Source organism: Gavia stellata, chromosome 7 (assembly GCF_030936135.1).
Source record: "Gavia stellata isolate bGavSte3 chromosome 7, bGavSte3.hap2, whole genome shotgun sequence".
Lineage (NCBI taxonomy): Eukaryota > Metazoa > Chordata > Aves > Gaviiformes > Gaviidae > Gavia > Gavia stellata.
The window spans coordinates 4,887,144-4,902,559 of NC_082600.1; the positions used below are offsets into that span (position 1 = coordinate 4,887,144).

Consider the following 15,416-nt stretch of genomic DNA (forward strand, 5'->3'; position numbering starts at 1 on the left):
GCCGGAGGATGCACCATAACCAGCTTTGCAGCCAAGAAGTGCCATTTTTAGACTAAAACAAAAAAAGAAACATCTCCCAAAGAGTTCAGCGTGCACCTGGCAGTGCTTTTTCCTTTCTCCAGCCACGGGGAGGACATTATTCCGAATTATAATCTGCTGTACGGACTGTACACTGGTATAAAGGGTAGTGAGGTGGTTGTAAAGGTCCTCTGGGTGTCAGGGACCCGGTGGGGACCGTGCAGCGGTGGAGGGCACCGCAGATGGTCTAAACGCACCTCTGTACCCAGCAATGGGTCTGGCTCTTGGTGCAAACGCTCACATCAGCCCCACGTGCGTCTTGTCGAGGGCTTTGGCAGCACTTTAAGCCAGGTTTAGTGAAGGGTGCGCTGGGGCAGCGGGAAGGCGAGCGCTTCGTCAGCCATCGCATGTCGCCTGGAGGAAGGTCTGCCTGCAGAGCCCGATTCCTCGGCTCTAATTACAGTAATGGGTGGCTTTTTCCTTCTCAGGCTGAAAAATTGGCCCGAAACCCTGAGAAACCACAACACAAATGTCTGACGCTGTTCCACATGGGCTTCAGCAAACAAAAACCCTCTTGAAATTAGCCTTTGCCTACCAAAATAGGCAACACCACTTCAAAAAGGAAGAGAGAAAAAAACAAACCCAAAACCCAGGGCTTCACGGGGAAAGCACTTGCAGCCTCGGAGTGTCTCTAAGCACGTTGCCGTGCCTGCCAGCCCAGGCAGCGTTTGGGCCCTGATAAAGCCAGTTTTGCCTGGGGAGGTGGTGGCCCCACAGGGATGCTCCTTGCTGCTCCATCCCTGCGGCAGCGTGGTCTGCAGCCGCCTCCTGCGACGGGGAGCCCTGCACGCCAGGACGGTTGCATCGTCGCCATCACTCCTTCTCCATCCTCTAAATTTTTTTCCCCTGGAAATATTAAGACGAGCTTGGTTTGAAGCCGAAGAGCGCTTTGGCAACACCTCCTACATCTCAGTGCTGTTGGCTCCAGGTTATTTATCATGTTTTTCCTTAGGATGCAAAACATCCCAAGCTCATCTCAAAGGTGTTATATTTAGCAGCATCCGCTGAGTTGCAGCTGACCCCAATCCAGAGGCCACGAGGAGCTTTCTTGCAAGGAAATGCAGTCTGGCATGGCCTGAGCAAAACCCCCACGGCTGTTCAGCGGAGCAAAAAGGCGATACCAGCCTGCGGATCGTGGGAGGACTGTGATCTGCTCTGGCCCCTGTCCCGTCGGATACCCGGGTGGAAGGAGCCGGACCAGGCAGCACCTTTGCAGAGCGACTGGTGGATCCCTGGGGAGCGGATGGCCCTTGCACCGCCTAAACGAGCCTGCGGCTGGCAGGAAAACACTTCTAAACCAGAAGTGGAACACGCTTAGAAGTTGTAGGGGATCCGTGTGCCAGCGTGGCTTGCACGTCGGAGAGGTGGTTTCCTCTCTTTGTTCGTCCGGCTCGCACCGCCGCGGCGCTCAGAAAGGCAGGCGTGCCTCTGGCCGCCTCCTGGAAGCTTATCTTACCCTAGAAGAATATATTACATTTCCTTTTTAAATTAAAGCTTAAAATTTTTACAATAATAAAAAAACAGAGGCTTGAGCGTAAGGTTATAAACTCATACTCGGTTTTCTTCTGCTGAAGTTAAAGCACACGTGGACTATTTATTTTAGCAAGAGACTGAATAAGTGACCTGTCCCAGCTCAGCCGTCGGCAGCCCTGGGTTCACCTCGGATCATCCAAAAAAACACACAGGGTTGTCAAAAGCAGGGAAGGACCTACACTAAGCTGACACTTTGAAAATCATTAGCTACATCCTCTCTTTCAAGAAGCTGAGGACAGGAACACAAGGAGCAGCATTAGTAAAGATGCACATTTATTAATTCCCTTTCTGAAGGTTACAAATGAGAAGAGGGAGAGGTGCGTGCACGCCAGGCAGGTGCCGTCCCGGGGTTCGCAGCATTTTTAAGCCCAAGCGCTGATGGAAACTGGTAAGAGGGTTTGCAAGAAACCGTGTTGCTCACCGGTGCCTATTACAGCCGGAAAGGCTTAAGCAGAGCCTAAAGTTAGGCCAGCGCTAAGAGCTCTTAAATAATCTGTGTCTGGTACCAAGAGTAGCTGGGGAGGTTTCAAAGCGCTGGTGGCTTTTTCTGCTTGTAGCATCCTTTGCAGAGGAATTATCCCCACCGCATCTCGTGAAGTTGTGTGAATTGACTCACAGTTCAGTAAAAATGCTTGTGGTTTAGTAAAACATGGTCTGTTGGACTCCGGCGTTGCGTTATCTCAGGGATAGAAGTGGAACTAATTTTTGTAGGTTGCACTGGATCATTTCTAATTGTTCCTGGCCATCCTGCGGAGTTCATTATTTCTCCTCCAGCCGACACCGGCTTCTAATTAGGGGACGTAAAATTAAGATGGAAGAGCAGCAGTTTGCAAGGGTATTGCTGCTCAGGAAGGAATCTGGGCTGGATTTAAGCCAAAAATATCCTCTTGTTTGCAAGATTTTGGTGAGGAGAGGATGGCTTAACCGCTGCAGGGTACCAGTTGCTGCGTACACCCTGTAAGAGGGAGCACTAACGGAGCAGCCCTTCGCCTCCTAAAAGGGGGCAATTCGCTCCTATCCTCCTTGCCCGTTCCCCTGCCTCTCTCGTTCATTCAAAGGGCACAAATATTTCCTAAACCAGAGTTTTTCCTACAACAAATTCGGGGTGGCTTTTATCCCCCCGGCTGTGCGACCGCGGCTGGGGGCAACAGGCACAGAAGGGGCTCTGGGCGGTGCCGCTGTGATGCTCAGCCCTGGTGATGCATTTCAACTGATTTACCGTTTTTTTCCCATATTTCCTCCTATAAATATTTTTTTTTAATGCTAAATATTTTTTTCTCCTGGGAAAGGTGATGTGATATCTACAGAGCCCCGTTACGATGCTGCTTTTGGGGTACAACTGCAAAGCTAAGAGCTGAAATAACTTGGCCAAGACCTTCTTAAATCCATCTCTTTCCCTATCAGGATGCATCACAACTTTAGGAAACACAACACTGCTCTGAAAACAATCCCGGGTCCTCACTGACATCCTTTTTTTGCCAGGAGACTTCTGGAGGATGTTTCTATAGTTATTCAATGGGAAGGGAACAAACTCTTCACCATAAGCCCTCCCCTTGCTTCCCTGGGCAGCGTGGCGTTAGTGTTAGGTGCTGGTAAAAGAAAAAGTTTTCAGAAATAGGAACAATTCAGACATTACAGAAATCCCCAAGTTTTTGGCCTCATCCATCAGCTGCGTGTGGCACCGGCTGCTTTTTACAGGTGCTTCATAAATGCAAACGAGCTCTGGTGTTTTTCTCTCCCCTCCTTTTATAACCTCGCTACTTGCTCGTTTTTATTCCGCTTCTGGTCAGCAGAGATGGCTTTGATGGCGGGTTTCCCCCCGGGCTTTAGCTGGGAATTAAACCTGGCTTAACTTTTACAGCATGGTACACCTGGCTGGGGGGTTTTCCACCAAGACTCGTTTATATTAGGAAATAACACGTGGAGGAGCTGTGAGTGGTTTTGATTAACTCCTACCAGTGGATAAAGGGGGTTAGGGAGCTTTGTGTTGGAGCTTGAGGAGGAAAAGCAAGAAAAATGATTCATTTTCCCAGGATTTTTTAATAGATTCAAGAAAATCGATTTTGAAAGAAAAAATTGAAAAGTTTTTGCTTCAATCTTAAATGGGCTGGAAGGTCATTTTAACCCCTCTGCCCTCAAATTTCCCCAGAGCTGAAAATCTGCTTTTCATTTCATCTACCCCCTGATGAAGCTTCCAGCCGCTAATTTTGAGAAATTAGTGTCTTTCTGCAGAATTGGCTCTCGCCTCTAGAAATGAGTCCTCGTTGCAAGGTGTTGCAAGATGTTTCGTTAGCCGTCACCATGTGCACCTCACATCCGTACCCAGGGGCGCGTTGAAAGTGGCAGCCTTGGCTTGGGTTTGATGCAGAGGACCATCCCGTAGCACAGGATCCAGAACTCATCCCGGTTATCCCAGCGAGCGATGAGACGCGGCTTGGCTGAGCGACAGCTAAATCCAGGGATTTTTTTGGTCATTTTTGGTTATGAGGAGACAGCCTCCATGAAGTTCAACTAATTTCATTGAGAGTAGCTGCAATAAAACATTAAACAAGTGTTTTATACCCTAAATCCATACGTTAAAATGCATTAACTGCATTTATGGTTTAACCAGCAGTTTAATGACTTTGTGAACGATGGAATTTGAATTTTGTTAAGCCAACAGACCAATCTTGTCATATATTTTTCATTACAGGAAACAAAGATAGTTCATCCATATCCATCTTTTCTTCTAAATACCATGTATTACCCCTACTAACCAACAGACCCGAGAAAAAGAGATCTAAATCTTTAAGGAGATAACTAAAAATGAATGAGACAGTACGGAAGAAGAGCAGTGAAAAATGGAGACCATTCAGTAAAAATTGTATTTAAAAATCTATTCAAGTTGCAACACGTCTACCAAAAATGGTCAGAAAATCTATGATTTGGCTTTTTTTAATACTTTACCCTACATAAGTCGTATTTCTGTACTTGACTGAAAGGCGAGTAAATACCTACCCATTGTAAAGCCTTTCTCGAGGGCTCCAAAGCACAGGAGCTGGTGCATCGCTCTTTTCCTAGCAGTGTTAAAGTTATTTGTTAAAAACAAATTGAACTTGGCGGTATTAACATTTCAGCTGGGAAACGCAAGCACATGGAAAACCAAATCCAAAGCTTTCCAAAGATAATTTGGGAGGGGGGGCTCGGCCTCACCTCTTCATCGTGGGTGTATTTCTACCACTGCTTTGGGTGTTTGCTTTTGTGGAGGGTTAAAAGACGTGTACTCGGAAGTGCACCTGACGGGTGGCTGAGCTGGGATGCTCTCATTGCTGGTGATAGCTCAACTAAGCGCAAGATCTTAGTAGGGCTCAAAAAGGCTTAGACATCTATATGGGTAATACCTCTGCGATGACGTTAGGCAGATGTGTAGATGCTCATGCTTCGGGGCATAAGCCAAGTCCTAACCCAAAGGGAGAGACGGAGAAGCTTCCCCTGGGTCTGCGTGAGGGCATCCCATCCTCGGGATTTTTATGCCTTTCCCAGAAAGATACGGGTCCGGATGATTTTAGCGGGGCGAGTTTCATGGCCTCAGTGTAGTCGCTTGAAAATTCCCGTTACATCTGCATAGCACCAGTGCCTTCCCTGCAAGGGAGGCGACCGCCCGGGCTCCAGGGTTGGCAAGAGGCAGCAGCCACGCACCCACCACGGTCCTGTGCTCAGGTTTTGCTGTTGGTACGTGAAAACCTCCAGAGCTGCTCATTTTTCTTGTTTTTCCCTAGAGATACAATCCATGCAACACCTTTCCTTAAGCAACCTGACGTAGCTCGTGTAACCCCATCTCCTTGCAGGTACTCCCATCCCCTTTGCTTCCCGGGAGGCAAAGCGGAGAGCTCAGGGTAGGGTTCAGGTAGCCGCAGGCACGGCGCAGCCATCGGCGAGGCACCGTGGCCAACCACCACGCATTTTATGATTTCCTTTAATTTTTTTCGGGGGGCTCTGCTGCATCCCGGGCCGCGAGGGGGGAATAACCTCTTTGATTTTTTTTTTTTTATTTATTTTTATTTTTCAGTTCTCTCAGGCCAGACACACCACAGCCCTTTGAAACGCTCTGTGTCCCTTACCCCACCCATGAATGTGCCAAACCAACCTCTAGGACATGGATGGATGTCTCATGAGGACTTACGAGCTAGAGGAACCCAGTGCATCCCTTCCGATCATGCCCCCCTGTCTCCACAAAGCAGTGTAGCCTCTTCGGGAAGTGGTGGGAGTGAACATTTAGAAGATCAGCCTTCCGCTCGTAACACATTCCAGGAGGAAGGGAGTGGGATGAAAGGTGAGTGAAAAACCAGACGCCTTCCCCCCCCACCCCCAGCACCCAGAGGCAGGAGGGGAAAAGCCGTTTTCCCGGCAGCGCGGGGGCTCGGTTGGTGGTTTTGGGCGAGAGTCCTCGTAACCAAACGGGGCCTTTCGGCGTTTCTTCCCGGCTTAGGAATTTAAGTTTAGGGGAATAAGTTAGGTTTTCTTTTAAGCAGCGGCTGGTCCTGATCTGACGTCTTACACTTGGGTGCCGGTGGGCTGGGTTTGCCCCCAAATCCTGCAAGCTTTCCAAAAAGCTGGATTTTTTCCACGGCCTGTGGCTTTTGGCTGCGAGTGGTGCTCTTTTCTCTTTCCTTTTTTTATTCCGGTGAAAAATAGCTTAGCGTAAGTTTAGCAAGCCACGTGTCATTTACCATTGCGGTGTTTGATACCCACCAAGTATTTGGGGAAGTTTTGCCTTAGGATGCTGGTTCGCAGTGAATTTATCCTGCGTACTTCTCATTACACCTGCATTTCACAGGGATTTTACCAATAAATATGTGTGATCCTGTTGGTAAGCAAGGCAGAAACGAAACCCTATTGCTGCAGTCAAAGATGGAGAGCAAACTTTAGGCTGTGGAGGAATAAATAGATAAAAACTGGGCAAATACAGACAGTGTATTCCTGTGAACAGACAAAAGGACTGAAAATGAACCCACAGCTATCAGAGACTGATTTAAACAACTGCAGTTTTCATTAGTGCAAAGCAGCTCAATTGCGTAAAGATCAATGATGTATCAGAATAAGGAAACAATGGTATTTTTTACATAGTCACGAGGTCTGATTTTATTCTAATTACAGATAAATGTAGATACCTATAAATCTCTGTAATGTGGAACTGCGTTTGACTTGGCACTGTGTAACTTTGATGTGCATGAACCAAATGCATGAAAAAACCCCTCACGGTTCCCCCGTGAGATAGATGCTCGGGTCTCAGCCCTCTCCCCGGCTGGACTTTGCACCGTAGCATTGCTCCGGGGTGGGGGCCACGGGCTGTAGATGTGACGGGAGAGTTTTCTGAGCGTGATGGCCTCGCAGAGCCGAGCTTTGCTTTTCAGCGGCTCCGCTCGCTAACGAATGCCTAATCAGGGAGTGTTTCGTCTCCAGCGCTACTGCAGGCTCGGTGCCTGCCTGCGGCTCTTGCTGCCTGCATGACCCTGCGGTGGACCAGCATTCAGGCTCGGAGGAGTCACCATGAGCATGTCGAAGCCTAAGCTGCAATCAGCGTGAAGGCACCCCAAGGCTTTCCATGCCTGGGGCCAGATCCTGCTGTCTGTCAGGTCAGGGAGACCCTTTTCGGGAGCAAGTGGTGCAGAGGGGTCTGTTTAACACCACATTTCTCCAGGTTTCTGCTGACGGAGCTGGGGAGGAGACCGTGGGGAGCTTGGCTCCCTGCGATCCACAGCTGCAGCTCCGGGACCTGCGTGGATAGAAACTTTCCGGAGCAATGCAATCGAGTCCACGAGCAATAATCAATTAAATAAACTCCACAGCTTAAGACAGCCCGTTTGCTGCTGCGAGCAGCCCCCCCGTGGGAGGCGGCTGCCCTTCCTCGGGCCATCCCTTCCCGGGATCCTCCTTCTCTGCAGGAAGGTTTGCAAACACCTAAACCTGATTCCCCCCGCTGCTGAGTCAGCCGGTTTGCTTTTGTCCTGCCGTCCGGGGACGTGGGAAACAGATGTCTATAGCCTCCGGTGACCACGACTGTCGTGTCCTCCCCCCTCCGCTGTATTTTCTTCAGACTGAAGCAATCCAGTTTCTTCCCAGATGTTTTCTTCTAAACTTGGGGTTGTTTTTGCTTCTCTCCGCCGGGTTTTTTCCAGAAAGTCCGTATTTTATTGAAGGTGGGTTGCCCAAAACTGGACTTGGGAAGCAGAGCAGAGACTTGCTTGCCATACAGAGAGCGTTCCTGTGGCTGTAGAGCTCAACGTCCTCAAATAACACCCCACCGCGGGCGGCGTATGACCCATTGTATCCCCACAGCTTTTCTGCAAAAAAAAGTACTGCCCGTTCCCTGCCCTCGGTTCGTGCCATTTCTTGTTCCTACAGAAACGCACAACTTTTTGTGCATTTTTATTGGGTTGCATCTTATTTCATCCAGACCGGTTGCTTGGTTTGCCAAGTCCCTTCTCTGAATTGCAGCCACGTCTCCCCGAGTGCCTGCAGGCTCTTGTGGCTTGGTGTCACCCGTGCCTCTGGTCAGCTTGCTTCTTCTTTAACACCCTCCGGGGCAGCCAGGAGGATAGCCGGGAAACCCGACCCACCACGGACCCCCATCTGACGTGGCTTAGCAGTTCATCTCCCCTAATGTCACCTGTTTCTCTCCTTTCCATCTCTCTTCCTACCCCATGTCACCTATTTCTCTTCTTTCCATCCATCTTCATGCTGAAGGAAAAGTGCCCTTTGGCTTTTTCCCAGCCCCTGGTTTCTCCAGGGGGAGACGCGGACACTTTGTTCCCTGCAGAGCGTGTCCGTCTGTCTATCCGTCCATCTGTCCCTTCCCCGGGCACAGCTTGGAGCACACCAGGAGGAGGATTTCAGTAGAGCTGGGGGTTCCTACTGTGAGTACGTCCATGGCTTAGCATGGTGTGCCATAAGGGCACTTCTGAAGATGTCCTGTGCATACATTGGCCTGTGTGTGTATATATATATATATATATGTATATATATGACAGGGTGAATTGTTTTCCTTCTAAATTTCTGAACTTCCATGCTAGCACCCAGATAGACGTGTGCTGGCCAAAGTCTGGTGTTTAATGCCTATAGGGGACAATGTATGTGAGCAGCATGGAAGTCCTCGCTTTGCTGCTCACATCAGACGCCGCGTTTCTGACAGCCGTGCCATGAGTTCGCAATTAGCTCCCGGTAATCGGTGATTAAAGTGTAGCTCCGCGGGTGGGCGGCTCACTGCTCCGTGGGGAGCGTTAGGGAGTTTGACTTTCCAAGGACCGTGAAATCGCCTTAGATGACCTTGCACCTCCTGGTTGCCTCTTCCCCGTGGGAAGGGGGAAAGCTCCACCACCGTCCCTCTGTGTGCTGGGGTGGCCTCGTCTTCCCAGCCCGCTCCCGGGATTGCCATCCCCACTGGCGAGGGGGCTCTGGGACCGTCGTAACTCCCCAAAATGAGGAGGTGGTTCAGGGAGGCTGATGCAAAGGGAAAGAAGAGCTGCTTCTGTGCTCTGACCCTCTGCAAAGGTTGGAGATAGGTTTTCTGCAGGGTTTAGTGTCTGTATGAAGTTGCAGCTCTCTTCTGAAAGTATCCCCGTGGGTTTTGCCATCGGCACGGACGTGCGCCAAAGGCGGATGTCCCCGGGGGACATGGGATCAGGTAGACTTTTAATGTGTCGACACTAAAATGGCGTGGTTTTGTGTTAAAATGAAGTTGAGATTCGAGCCTGCCAGTCCCGCGCTGGAAACAGAGGGCTTTCTGCTAATAGCTTTTGATTTTTTTAAACGGAATGTCGGTTTAAGATGCCTCCAGTAGCAGATTTTAGGACTGTTGCATGTCGGGACTTTTGGAAAATGGCCAAGTTCAGCCCATCCGTGCTCAGTAACTGCTTTGCCCCCGTGTTTGGTGTGGGGTTGATCTCTTCCTGTGCAGCATTTGAGGAACTTCACTGAAATGCGAATCCTGATGAGTGTCAGAGGATGGAGAGTGTGAGCAAAAAGCAGCATTTTGGGGGTCATTTGCATCACCTGTGCTTGGATGCGAGTGGGGTTTGGGGTCAGCCTGGGCAGTGGGCAGCAGGAGACTTCTGGCAGATACAAGAATTGCCTTAGGGGACCAATCCAATGATCCAACTTGCCCCGTCCCATCCAGCAACGAGGTGTTGGTTCGGGAAGACCACCCACACCATGGGATATCCCAGTGGGACTGTCCTCCTCACGTCTCATCCTTTTCCGAAGCAAGTCTGGCCTCGCGCTTTGCAGGCAGAGCAGCCTAGAAAACCTTTGAGGTTGGCTGCGTTAATGAAGGTTATCGGAGGTGTCCCTGAAGGTTGTCCTGATGCTGGTGGTGAGCAGAGCACCAGCACCCACAGCAGCCCCAGCCCGGCAGCAGGAGCATGTAGTGGGTAGAAATTCCTCCCGAAAACGGTGCAAGCCCCCATTCCTCCTTCCCCCTCGGTGGTCACGTTGGGCAGAGGAACCCCATCGTGGCAGCCTCGCCGCCAGCCATCGCTCCTTCCCCTTGGGCTCTCCTGCACCGTCAGGCCCTGCCTGCCGTGGGACGTGGGGTCCACCACCCGCTCGACACATACCCCTTACGTCGACTCGGGAACGATCAAAGAGAGGGAAGGTGTTGCTGCTAACTGGTATTTAGCCCCAAAAGAGACATTTCCCAAGCCTCCACCTGCACTCTTCATTCAAGGTGTGGGGTTTGGTGCTGTTTGGAGCTCAAACCCTGGTTTTTCACTTATTACTGCGGCCGACGCGGCTTGAGATGGGGCTCCTAGGTGTCTTGCTGGTGGGGAAGGGGACAAGGACTAAAGGACAGGGGTATTGCTGGGAGCAGAGCGCGTGAGCTCGGCAGGCTAAGGCACAGCTATTGTTGGGTTGTAGGTGCTAAATAAAGCAGGTCCCGATTTGGCACAGCATTTGAAGCCTTTAGGATGCAAAGCAAAAGCGTCATCACAGGCACGGTGTTGTGCTGCAGCACAGATATCTGCACAGCCCCCCCCTTCCTTGCGGGGTGTCACTGTGGGCCCCCCAAACCTGCAAAAGCCCGAGTAGCTGCTGAGCAGGCTGGAGCACGGGAGGCTCGTATCCCATTGCCTTCTCCCTGGAGGACACCCCATCCAGGGGTCTGGTGGGGTTTTGCATGTTGCAGAGGAAGGATTCCCCTCCCAAGTCCCTCCACACTGATGTCAGGAGGATAGAAGTATTTTTGGGTACCCATCCAGCCAGGCACAGAGGTCCTGCGCTGCAGATACTGAGTGGGAAGGAAGAAGTCATTTCAGTCAGTCTGAAACAGATTGTGGGACCATCTTTGATGGCACATTATTTTTCCATGTTCAAAAAAAAAAAAATCTCTATTTCTCTTTAAGCAGCCATTTAAATTTTCAGCACATACCATCTTCCCTCATGCCATAAATCAGTGTCTGCCGTCTGCAAAACAGCCATTTGCTCATCCTAAGCTCAACCACACTGTCAGCTTCAGTGGTTCCCATGTTCCCAGGAAAAGGGCAGCGAGGAGCTTGCCCATGCAGTGGCGTGACGCCGGCTCCCTGTGGGCTAATTCCCAGCAGCTCAGCCGCAGAAACCCAACCTCTGAGGATGTGTCCTCATCTAGGGGCTGGTTCCTCCTACCATAGGTATCCGTAGCATCATGTCCTTGTCCAGGGGCTGGTTCCTCCTACCATCCATATCCGTAGCACTATGTCCTCCAAAAGGTCCCTGAAGTTCAGTAAGGTGTTGAAGCACCAGTGGGATGGGTGTCGAAGCACCGGTGGGATGGTGGGTGGCACCTAATCAGCTCCTTGTGTTGCTCTTGATGCTATCGCACGTGGTTAAGCTGTGTCATGAGCTCAACAGGAGCTCTCATCTCCTTACCTTTGTGCTGCAGATGTCCCAGCCTGGCTGAAGAGCCTCCGGCTGCACAAATACGCCGCCCTCTTCTCGCAGATGACGTATGAGGAGATGATGGCCCTCACCGAATGCCAGCTCGAGGCACAAGTACGTCCCACGTCAGTCGTAAAGCAATCAGCTGTGGTCCCAACGCTTGTGCAGTCGGTAGATGAGACGCCTCCAACGCCTCTTTTCGTGCCTTCACGTGGAAGATGTTCTGCCCGCGGGTGGTTGGGAAGCAAACAGAGAAAGGAAAATTGGGTCTTGGGGAATGAAAAAAACCACATTGTGCCCAAAAAAGGCCTGTCCTAGATTTCTTACTGGAGTGCCAGCATGAAAGTCCCATCACTGGGAGCTGCGCTTGGGTTTTTTTCCAGCTGGGAGTAAGTTCAGGAGTTTCATGGGGACAGTCTGCAGTATCCAACTCCTTTGAAGTCATTGGAGTTTTGGTGGCCGATTGCCTTGTTAACCTTTGAAAATGTCCCGCTTTCACATTTACCTCTGCGTTATCCTCGGGATGAAGAGGGCCAGTCAGCACCTTTGCTTTCACTGTGTGAGATGAACCAGGGAGGGACTAGCTGGAAATCTCTACCTTCCGCAAGTCTCTAAGTGATCTTCAATGTCCCCCGCTAATCCCTGCACTCCGAAGTTTGATTAATTTATAGCAGCCCTTTTCATTTAGGGGAGGAAGGATCTGGGTTGACCCGGCTGTCCTGTGGAAATGTTAACACCGTTTTCTGCTGTTTTTTTGCAGAACGTTACCAAAGGCGCAAGACACAAAATAGTCATCAGTATCCAAAAGCTAAAAGAAAGACAAAACCTGCTCAAATCTTTAGAAAGGGTAAGTAATCACAACCACTTTTGTATTTCTTCTTTTTCAAGAAGATGGGAATTAATTCTGGGGTGAAGCACTCTTCAGTTACTCATGTTGTTGGGATCTTTTGCAGAGAAATCTGTTGCTGGCTTCGCCGCATCTATACGGTGTCTCAAACACTTCTGTACCAGATGCAGATTTTATTTGGGTCTGTATTTTGCAGAGTGGGTCCTAATCCATTTCCAGCAGTCACGCAGCTGGGATAGACATACCTTGCAGCAGCGGTGCAAGCCCTGCCCAGCTCCAGGGTGCTCGGAAACACCTGAACTCCAGGTGATGGAGGGCACCATCCCAACGACACTGATGGGAAGGTGGTCACCCAGCTGCTGAACCGTGGTGCAGGACCAGCTCTAGCCGCACCAGCCACCGTGGTCCTCTCTCCCGCTGGAGAACCAGCTGGGCAGAGCCTTTAACCCCTGGTTATCCCTCGGCCACTCAGTTAACTCTTCCATCTCAATGCCACTGTCCCTCTCAAGAGACCCCTCCATGCACAGCAGTCCTCCCAGGGTCGCCCAAGCCCTGCCCCTACCTCTCTGTCCCCAAAAAGTGACAAGGTTTCCTGGTGTCTGTCACGTCAAGGGCCACGGCGCTTTTCTGGAGCATCATATGGCCAACCCATCCCCAGATAAAAAGCCAGACACCCACATCAGTGCCTGAACAACAGCTTGAATTTCCAAGGAGAACAAATAGAAACTTCTTTGTCCCTTCAACAAAAGCTTAATCTCTGCAGAAATGGCTGTCGGAGAAGCACCAGCACCACAGACGGGCTGGGAGCAGCTCACCCAACCTCTTGCTATTTATTATCGCAATATTATATTACATTTAATTGCACCGTCTTCAAACAGCAACTTGCAGAGCCTCCCGCTAGGGGCTTTTAAATACTTATGTGGTGTGTTGCTATTTATTGGTGTTTTCGTTAGCTCACTGCTTCACTATTTATTTATAATACGGGATTGTCCTCGGAGTATGGCAGGAGCTAATAAAGCCGTATTTACCTCCGTATGTTAATAATAACTATTAAATCCGAAAGACAGCCCGCTGGATTGAGCTTGCTTCGGCGATGTGTTTTCCAGGCAATTGCACAGCCTCTTCCCCCGCTTCTCCGCTTGGGTTTTGAAATACGGTATTGATTGACTGGCGCGGTGCGGGAGGGTGAGCCCAGTTCAGCTGACACAACCAGCCACACATGCCGTAAAATAGGGGAGATAAGCGGCAGGGGCTGCTTTTGAGTCCTCGTGGGGTGGGTTTGGGCTGTGGGGCTGTGAGTGTGTCCCTCTTTGCTGGGGCTCAGAGCTGCCTGTGACCTGCTTTACTTGGGAGGAGATGTCTCTGGTTTTCCAGGCTTCCCATCCAATTTTTTTTTTTTTTTGCTAAACAAGAGCATGTGTTGGGACTTGATTTTTTTGGGCAGTGTCTCACTGCTAAAGATTGCTGCTTTCTTGGAAAGAGCTGCTCCACCCCTCTCCGCCGGTTAGCAGAGCAGGATTTTTTCCCCAAAAAAATAGTGCCCAGCAGACTGACACCAGGTCTTCAAGAGAATTCGAGCTGAGACATCCAAGAGCAATCTGGGGATGCAGCAAGAATCAGGGTGAACAACCATTTCAGGGCTTCGGCTGGCTCGTGCACTGCCTGTGCGCCCACTTTGTGTCTCTTCCCTGGGCGCAGCCAGAACTCACCCCAAAAGCTGCCCCTTGCAAAGCGGCGTCCCACGAGCCAGACCGTGCAGGAACCTGCGATGAGCTGTTCTGGTCCAGGCTACATTAAAAACAAAATACAGTTATTTCCCATCAGTGGGAGGAGGATTTGACTATAGAAGGGGAATTCTTCATCCACACTATAACGGAGAGCAAGGCTGGGGGTATACCCAAATCCTCTCCCTCCCAGGTGGACCTCCAAGCTGAATATTTTTGCTGTAGGGACATAAGTTTACCTGCAGCCTCATGGTCTCCCCTTCTGTGTCTGACCTGCTCCCCTTGAAACCTGCCCTTTTCCCTCTCCATCTGCTCCCCCAGCCCATCCCAGTGTGGACGGGGACGTCCCCACTTCACCGCTGCTGCAGTATGGGCTCCTGCATCCCAGCGTGGTCCTGGGCTCTGCAATGGTCCCAGAGCGTAAGGATGCTATGGCACGCTCTTTGGGGCGGAGCAGTTACGGAGAGCCCAGCTTGAAGGCAGTGCTGGAAACTAGAGACAAGGCCACATTAAAAAATATAATTAAAATTAAACAGGGCTGAAACATCACAATTGTGGGATTGCTGGGGAAAAAAGCAAGATACCTGCTTGTCTGGGCACTGAAATCTCACAGGATGAGTCGCTCTCATGGGGTTTGCGTCTTCCTGGTGGAAATTTGGAAACGCTGAAGCTGGATTGTCACTGGGTTTGGGTCGCAGTGGTTCACAGGGCATGTTTATCTCTGAGGATTCAGGTCTGAAGACATCCGCTGATAATCAGGTGCAGTCCCTGCAGTGGCTCCACACTCCCCTGGTCTTAGCAAAAGACTCGGCGGATTAAAGCCGGCTGTCGACTGTGGACTGCAGCAGGGACCTGGAGCAGGAGCGAGGCCGTCGGCTTTTCTGGGGATTTTCTGGGGGGTGATGGTAGGGGTCTGGTTCGTAGCTGATGTCCCGTTGTCCCTGCAGAGACAAACCCTCTTCTCTCCGCTTGTATCCGCAGGACATCCTGGAAGGTGGCAACTTGCGTGTCCCGCTGCAGGAACTACACCAAATGATCCTCACCCCCATCAAAGCCTACTCTTCCCAAAACTCGAGCACGGAGGAGCACAGCCGGGACGCGGACTCGCATCACCCCTCCTCCCTGATCGGCTCAGACAGCCAAGGCTCTGACTGCAAGGACTCTGCCGCGGGGGGGATGCAGCAGCACCATTTGCCGGGGTGCGAAGGCGAGTCGGGGGGGGCCCCTTTGCCCGAAGGCGACCTGCCCGGACAGTTCACCAGAGTGATGGGGAAAGGTGAGCGGCTGTCACTTTGTTACTGGCGTCCGCGCTAGGGAGAACTGCTTCGGGGCAGGCTGCG

The 15,416-nt window shown here is 50.9% G+C and overlaps 1 protein-coding gene across 3 annotated transcripts in view; it reads left to right on the forward strand.

The window, feature by feature from the left end:
* The window catches only part of SAMD4A (sterile alpha motif domain containing 4A), a 104,289-nt gene that overhangs the window by 77,708 nt on the left and 11,165 nt on the right, over positions 1–15,416 (forward strand). For 2 of the 3 annotated variants that reach the window (XM_059819313.1, XM_059819312.1), the window contains exons 3-6: positions 5,660–5,923; positions 11,510–11,619; positions 12,266–12,352; positions 15,058–15,352. In XM_059819313.1, coding sequence (XP_059675296.1) covers positions 5,660–5,923; positions 11,510–11,619; positions 12,266–12,352; positions 15,058–15,352 — 756 coding nt within the window. The remainder of the gene's footprint in view (positions 1–5,659; positions 5,924–11,509; positions 11,620–12,265; positions 12,353–15,057; positions 15,353–15,416) is intronic. The other variant, XM_059819314.1, reaches the window with a different exon arrangement.